This window comes from Micropterus dolomieu, linkage group LG11 (genome assembly GCF_021292245.1).
Source record: "Micropterus dolomieu isolate WLL.071019.BEF.003 ecotype Adirondacks linkage group LG11, ASM2129224v1, whole genome shotgun sequence".
NCBI classification, from domain to species: Eukaryota; Metazoa; Chordata; class Actinopteri; order Centrarchiformes; family Centrarchidae; genus Micropterus; species Micropterus dolomieu.
Window position 1 is genome coordinate 30,139,393 of NC_060160.1, and position 8,794 is coordinate 30,148,186.

At 40.7% G+C, this 8,794-nt stretch overlaps 1 protein-coding gene across 1 annotated transcript; it reads right to left on the reverse strand.

The window, feature by feature from the left end:
• Positions 1-488: 488 nt before the first annotated feature.
• Positions 489-3,102, reverse strand: LOC123978620 (gap junction Cx32.7 protein-like). The gene is made up of 2 exons (XM_046061958.1): positions 1,666-3,102; positions 489-527 (listed from the first exon to the last, which is right to left on the reverse strand). The coding sequence occupies exons 1-2, from the start codon at positions 3,100-3,102 to the stop codon at positions 489-491; spliced, it is 1,476 nt and encodes a 491-aa protein (XP_045917914.1).
• Positions 3,103-8,794: the final 5,692 nt, after the last annotated feature.

Here is an 8,794-nt window from a genome sequence, read left to right on the forward strand (position 1 = left end):
ATTTAATCTGAATATAATATAAAGTATCATAATTTCTCATGAAATTACTGTATATAAATTACTATACACACATACACACAGAGTATACTCAAGTCTTTGACTTAGAAAAAGTATTTTAAGATTATAAAGTCTATGTTACAGAAGCAGAAAGGTGGAGTGTGCTCCATAATTCATTGTGTTGTTTCTGCACAATCTTAAAAACTGAGCCAACGCATGGAAAGATGTCCACATTTTCAAAAAGATTCAATCCTTTCCTGTTAGTACCCACTTGTAGGCGTTCTAAGGTGCTTCAAATCTAAAACATACTGGGCTTCGGCTCTGAGTCTGCTGCTTCATCATGGCTGAATGTTTGACTGGTTTTGGCCCCATGTGACTGTAGCAGTGGATCAATGTTGATGGCTGGATCATTGATACAATTTCTCCCCTGTTTGTGACCCATCTGGGCTGTGGAACACAGCTCCTATGGACATGATGTTAGCCTTGTCGCTTCACTTCTTCATGATAGAGGAGATATCCAGAAACATGCTCTGAGAAAGAGAAAAAGACAGCTTTGACTTCGACTGTAGCTGGACAGTCTAAAGGAATATTTTATATCAGGGAAGAGCAAAATAGAATGATGAACCAGCCGAACAACAGCAACAAACAGCTGACTTAATGACATGAATAACGAATAATGCAACTACCTGTTGACAACCACGGACAACCTACATTTGAAAACATAAAGCTAACCTTGGAAAAACCCAGCAAAGCTACATTTTTTAAAGTATCCAACCGAACAAATCCCACCCCTCCCATCAGGCTCGTCTCCAAAGCCACTCTCCCAAACACATGTTCATGTGCAGTGAGTGCACGGGCAGTGTGCACGCAGGTAGGTTTGGTAGACTGGCAGGCCAGCCAGTCATTTCACTGGGACCGAATGAAATGACTGACTGTGCTTAGTCCTGCGACAGCCACAGAAACCACATCTATTTTTTGTGTGTCAGAGTATTTGATATACCCCAGCCTTAAATATAAAATATATTTTATATTTAGATGTATTTAGTTTAGATTGCATACTATAGTTATATGTGTTCAAACATTTTTAATTTATCTATCTGATTCCATATGAGAAACACTACTTTGTAAAATTCAAGTTGTCAATTGTGTGCACTGCTGTAATACCAGCATATTGCCTCTCTTTTGTTGTTGTTGTTTAGCTTTTCAAATGGCCTCTCATTTGTTTGACCCAGTCTGAACTGATGGCCATTATCTGAAATAACTTCAGAACTGTTTGATTTCTTCTTAGCACTTCCACTGAGAACATTGAATGGATAGAGGCTGCCAATTTGTCACTACTGGGCTTAATCCAGATCAACAGAAATGAGGCATCTCTCTCTCTTTCTCTCTTCAATCACCACTTCATCTCTTCTGCTGTCACTTGCAACCACTACTGACTTACCAAATTCAGTAGTGGAAATACTCCATAACACTACGAATGATACCAATGATTTTAGTTAGATAAAGACTATTATGCTCTAGACAAAATGGCAGATGAAACCCAGGTGGGGGATAAGCTGCACCCAGATTGTCAGGTATACTCATGTCCTTAATAACTTTGCTTTCTATGTTCTGGACTGGTGTGAAATGTGATGTGGACATATCAGACAATCTCTGCTCTTTACTTGCCATTGACATTCTTCGGCCTCCTGCAGGCGGCATCATGGGCATGTCTCCTTGCAGGGATCCCAGTTCATCCGACTCCTCTGAGGTATGTAAGGACGGGCTTGTGGAGCCACTGATGGAGGACAAGCTCTCAGACGGTAGCCTGGTCATAAAGCTGGTCTTTCTGGGATTAGGGATCAGGACCTCACTTCCCATTGACTCCCTTCGCTCATCCTCATCCAGGTCTCTGATAGTGCTGGGCCTTAAGGTGCTAGTGGACAGTAGAGCTTCCAAATGGCTTGGGCGAGGGTGTTCTCCATCATGGTGATCCTCATGATGGCTTGTTGTACTTCCCTCCACATTGGACGCAGCAGAAACCCAGGTTGGATTGTGGTCCATCGTGGCTGTGTGGACCTCTAGACCTTCATGGGTTTGGGGGGCTTGGATTGCACAGTTCTGGCCAGACCTTGGTGGCATCCTAGGTTGGGGGCAGATATAGCTGGTCTGACTATGTCCCAGATCAGCCAAGCTGTAGTGTCTTGGCACGTCCTGGTTGGCTTTGAGGCCAGTGTTGTAATGAGGAGGCTTCATGTCCGCCTCTGGAATCACTTTAAAGGTCTGACTCAAAGGCCCATTGTGAGGCGATACATTGCTCATTACACAGAGGTGTGGTATGGACGCCTTCTTCTTGGACTTGTAAATCAAACTGTCATCTTCCGTGTACCTCTCTCCATACAGTGTCTGTTTGATCTTCCTGATGCCCAGGTGGGATATTTCCAAAATGTTGAGGAAAAGTGACACACCAGCAATAGCGATCATGAAGACCATGAAGATGGTCTTCTCTGTGGGCCTTGAGATGTAACAGTCTACACTGTTGGGGCAAGGCAGTCTCTCACACTTATATAGTGGCTCCAGTTGGACACCATAGAGTATATACTGGCCCAGGATGAAGCAGACCTCCACCACAGAGCGTGAAAGGATATGGATGATGTAGGTTCTCAACAGAGAGCCTCTGAGAGGAGCTTTCTTCACCTTCCTCTGCTCGTCCAGCCTCCTCAGCTCTCTCTCCATGCGCTTATGTTCGTCCAAGGCCAACTCAGCTTCGTCCAGCTCCTCCTTCAGCTGGGCCCGTCTGCGGTGGCGCTCCTTCTCCAGTGTTCTGATGCAGTAGAGGGCATGGCCCATGTAGACCAGTGAGGGGGCAGAGACAAAGATGACCTGCAGGACCCAGAAGCGAATGAGTGAGATGGGGAAGGCACGATCGTAACAAACCGCCTTGCAGCCAGGCTGGTCAGTGTTGCAGACAAACTCGGACTGTTCGTCGTCCCATACATCCTCAGCGGCCGCACCCAGGATCAGCATGCGGAAGATGAAGAGTATGGTAAGCCAGATCTTGCCCACGATAGTGGAATGAATATGGACCTCTTCTAGGATGCTGCCAAGTAGGTTCCAGTCACCCATGTTCAGCTTCTCACCACTTCAGTGCCTCATGTCCTCAAACTGTGCAGACACAGCATGCAAACACAACACATTATTCTCATGAAGCTGGATTACATATTAGGTAGGTTTTTTCGCTATGACACTGTAAAGGACAGCTACAGTTTATTACAACTTTATTTTTTACTTTATCCAACTTTATTGTAAGAGCCTTGGCCATTAGCTCAATGGCTTATAACTGTACTCACTAAAGTGATTTCTGAGATGACACAGCAATAATACTAAAAAAACATCCAATGAGCCAAGAAACCCAAGCAGTCAGATGATCACACAGGTTGCAAACAAGGTGACAGTTTAGATTTAGATTTAGTTCAGATTGGCCTTTGGAGGTAAAACCAAAAGTGGGTGCAGCAGTAGTGTCACTTAAATTTAACTTAATACCTCATTTCACAGGACTACGCATAAGTGCCAGAAAGTTTGGTTGAAAGCTGTTGTGGATGTTTACAACAGATAGTTTGAGTAGTAATTTTACTACATGCAGCTTACATGGAGGTTTGTTTACAACCTCTCTGTATGTCACACTTTGTGTTTGTTTCACCTATTTTTGGCAATGCTGCGGGTCTTCCAAAATCTCAGGATCTCAGTAACTGGTGTTATCATAACTGATAGAATCGGTGGCCAAATTTATGCAAATAAAACCCAAGTTTGAAAAAACCCAGTTATCCCTTTAGAAATAAAGCTGGTGTTATAGTATATTTTTATGAAATGACCCAAACCAACAATGTGTTAGTCCATCTCTCAATACTTTCTGACCTCCCTACCATGTCTGTGGCTCTCAAACTCAAGCCCATTGGCTGCTACTGAAGACGTAAATCTTTAAATGTTAAATGGAGATGTCTTTAGACAGCTATCCTCTATAATTTAGCAAATATAACTGAAATGAGGAAATGGTGCATTTGCTGGGGACTATGGATTAATCCACATTTGATGCTCTTGTGTATTTTTGGCAGCAGGATGCTATGACTCATAGAAATGTTCGTGCACAAAGTGTTGTCCAACAGCTGTCTGTGGACGTGTTGCTACAGTGTTTAGTATGAGTAAATACCACACAATGCGGGGTTTTTTTATCAGCCAGGGTATCAATAGCTAACCTGGCTAGTTGTAAGCAATGGCTGAGCGAGGTTTTCTGACTTGTTAACTGGAACACTGTCAACTCGGGTGTGATGTCAGCATGTGTTGTCAGGTGTAGTCATACTGACTTACTGAAGGAGATAACTGTAAAAACCTATCCCTCTCCCAAGCAACTGCCAGAACATACCAAAGTGAAGAAGAGAGAAGCCATACTGTGGTTTGGTTTTGGGATGCCACTTATTTACAAAAAACTGTAAGTACAATTACATATGAATTGCCTATAAATGGGGAATCCCATCCTAAAACAGAATTTAGATGTACAGTGTTCTGAAATAAAATGCAATTAAAAAACAAATATTGCCCAATGAAATGAAGATTGAAGACAGAAAGTTTTTGGACTTTTGTTTTATATATTCAATCAAATGAGTTATATTGAATGTATGACTTCTACTGTACAACACTAAATCACAAAAGCTGCTCTCATAGAGCTCTAGCAATTCTTACATTAGTCAGTCCGTGGTGCAGCTTCAGAAGTCATCTCTGGATGACATAATCACAACAGTTTGGGGTTCAGAGAATCTTTCAACATGGGATTGAAACATTGGTAATAAAATCATGTCATTGGAGTCATTAGTGTGATCCTCTTTCCAAATATTACCGTGACCACCTCATAGTCATTCACCAGACAACCTATGATACAGAGGCATTCAAACACAAAATAAATTTGACCTGCGGGATACCATAGAAATAACAAGCAAATTCTATTTTAAGGTGGATTTTCCCTTTTATAAAGATCCAATGAAATACACCAATTGAGTATGGTTTTCTGTTGGAGGTCAAAAATTCAGCCGTAACCATTACTTTCTTTTTACAATACAAAATATATAATATATAAGTATGACATTTACAGTTTATATTTAGGCCATCTGAGAAAACTATTTTCCATTAGTCATTCCTGGAACGATGTGTTGCACACTTTTGGAAGCATGATGTTACACCACATGACTCAATGTATCAACAATTTCAGCAGCACTTACATATCACTGGTATGGCTTCCCTCTTTGCGTCTTGATGTACTTCATGTTTATAAAAGCATCCTAGGAATTGACTGTGTCTGTATAGCTACCCCATGGAGGTGTTTGGTGATCTTCTTGTGCTGGTCCCAAACCCCAGTCCACATCCCTCTGCTCTCCTCTGTCTTTGTCTCTCTGTGTCTGTGTGCTGTGGCTGCCTGTGTGTTGGTAGTGCTCTCCCGTGTTACATGCAGGGTTCACAGGATGTGAGCATCGATCGCCTCCCGACGGGACAGTGCCCCCCGCCCACCCCCCTTTCTCCCATGCCAGCAGTGCCAACTCCAACCAGTGCCATCAATATCACCCTTTCTGACAGAGAGCGGTGATATTTGTTTATGGATGGTCTTTTACATAGGCCCTGCTTCTGGTGTCCTGAACATAAAGATGTAACTGAGCCTGCAGTAAGGCTTTAACATTTAGGTTCAAATAACTATTAGAACTATTTCACCTATCAAATGTGGATAATGTGGTTTGATAGCTCGTGCCATCTTCCACACTTCCACGCTTTTGAGCTTGTTAGCATATTGTATTTTAGTTCTTTACGTTTTGGTTTAATGTCACTCTGGTTTAAGTCTGGTTTCCAGCAGCAGCAGGCAGCTGTTTTCAGTGAAAAAGTTCTGATAAACCCACAGTTCACTACCTGCAACATAGAAGAGCCAGATATTTTGTCTGCCGTTCTCTGGAGTTGGTGGAGACCAAAGAAAGTGAGAAGTGAAAATAGGCAGGTAGACAAACATGACTCTGGATGAATGCAAATTGTCCAGCTTTTACAGCTTGTTCAGCTCAATTACTGCAGCTATAAAATGACTCAAAAACTTCCAATCCAAATCTTTCTGAATTAAGACCTTATAATAATTGTTTATGTTATTTAAGTCCTCCGACCAAACTTCGAAACCTAGGATTTTCTGTTTGCCATAGTGAACAATAAGTATCCAAAACATTTTCACTTGAAATTGATGCAGCTTTAAAATGTTTTTAGAAGTGATGGAAGAAAAAGCACAGCATTCCATATTCTACTTAAGTAAAAGCACAGAAGTGTCAGCATCGCATGTACTTAAAGTACCAAAAGTAAAAGTAGTCAAAATGCAGACTGGCCCATTTCGAAATAATGTATACCATATTTGGGGCGGCTGTGGCGCTATACAAGTACGGAGCATTTACATTCACTGAATTGTGATTATTGATGCATGAATATCACTAAAATTATCCAGTTGGTAAAGGCGGGGCTAACATTACCTACTTTATACTGCTATTGAATTTCCCCCCTTATCTTAAACATGATATAGTTTACTAGTTGATTATATTTTGTATTATTAATTTGAATTTGTAAAGTGAACAGTAACCAAAGTGATCAAATAAACATAGTGAAGTAAAATATTAGTAGAAGTATAAAGTAGCAGAAAATGGAAATACTCAAGTTAATTACCTCCAAAAAGTTACTTACAACTACTCTTTTTTTAGTTAGTGTTAGTTCCTGTATTAAAATACGAGTTGAAAAGTGAGGTTCTAATCCATCATTAACATTACACATAGCCATTTGATCCATTGTTAATGGAAACATTAATGTATGCTGCTTTAAAATGAAACAGTGGATAATAAAATTTTTCCAAAAATCTCCAGTTGAAAATAACCAAAACAATGTCACTTTCAGTTTACTTTATACTGCTTAAAAGTCACATTGTGCCATTCACATGGGAATATTTTTAAATTTTTCCCTCAAAGTTAAATATTTATTTTTATATACATACTGTAAATGTCTCAATACTGTCAGAGCATTGTTAATTAATTCTGTAGACTTTTGTATGGTACATAAGCAAACAATTTAACAATGACATAGGCATGTGTTTTTAACATACTGAATGCTGACACTATCCTGGTCAGAGAGGGGACCCCCCCCCCCAGTGCACAGAGTAAAGCAATAGTACATATTACTGGCTTGATTTGAGAGCTCTGGTGCTTGGCAGCATAAAATGACCAGCTGTGCCTGGAGGGCCTTTAATTAGGTTTCCATCGCGCTCTGACAGAGTCAATGGAGCATTGATTTGATTTTCCCTTCAGGAGCTTCGGCTGTGGTTGCTGAGGCCAAATGCCAGATGTCACACCAGGATCATTGGGTTACACAACCAATGGCTGCTTCATCAGGAGCTCTACCCATGGCCTGACTAACAGCTGCGCAACTAGGGTGGGACTGTCTAGTCCCTCTGTTTGTTGACACCAGACCTCAACTGCTTGCGCACCTCCAACTCGTCAGAGAGGTATCCACCTCCTTTCACTGTGCCCTGCTGTTCGAGTCATATCGTGAGCAGCAGAAAACCAGATCACGGTTGCTCACAGAATGATGGATTTATTTTTGAAATGGTTGCCTGACTTATTTCTTAACTAAAACGACAATAGTTGTTTTGCTGTTCCCAGAATTCTGTGATCCGTAGTATTAGCACACTTGCTGTTCGGCAGTGCTTTCCACCAGTAACCACAGGTGGCGCCAAACCAACCTGAAAAGGTAACTTCAACATACATCCGGTTTACATGCTGTTAAGCTGCAGTTCAGCTGAACCTCTTCTTTTTCTTCTTTTGACACAAAATTCAGGCAAGCATGCAGCTGTATTTTAAAATCCAAAAAGTTCCAGTTTATGAGTCTAGGGTTCATGAAGATCTGGGGCTTAGCCCTGAAATCTTTAAATGAGTCTGGGTTCATACAATGTAGTGATGTATGACTAAACTATTATTATTCTTATTATTACTATTATATTATTACTTCAGATACAGTTAACTGTCACTAAACAACTCTTGCCCCATTTAACATATGCAACACAGCTACACTAAACAAAGTATAAACTTGCCAGTAATCTGAATAAAATGCCATTTTATTTGTCGTTGATTAAAGGCGACGTCTTATGGAACAATAAATTCAATAAGAAAAATCTTTTTTTAAACTATTAGAATTAGTGACATCAGCATCTGCCAAATTTTATGGCAGACGTAACAAAATTCTCTGTCCAGTGGTGAACAAATAATCTATTTAAGCTATTTAATGACCAGTTATGGGTTATCAATAAGCTCACCCAGTAGAGCATGGGTTTGAATCTGACCCCCCTCCCCCTTGCACTTGAAGAACTGAGGCTGGGCTGAGGTGATAGACCTCCCTGGCTCTCCAAAGGGTCCACCTGTGGTTTTACATTTACCTTGCTTCTTGCACATTACAACACCCTCACACACATGTATCCATCATCCTGTCCTGACACAACTGAAACCACTGATGTTCATACCACATACCATTTACTTTGACACAATTCTTAATTTGGATTATTTTGGGTTAAATAAACATATTTTCTTAAATGCTCCCACGGAGTCTCCCTTTTGTTGTGGTCGTCTGAGCCAGGTCATAACATTACTAAAATACATTTACAAATAACATGTATATTACATAGTACATATAACATCTGTTTGTCATTTTTATTTGTTTATTAGGTTGTCTTTACATTAAGACTTTGACTTTCATTTTGTGTTTTTGC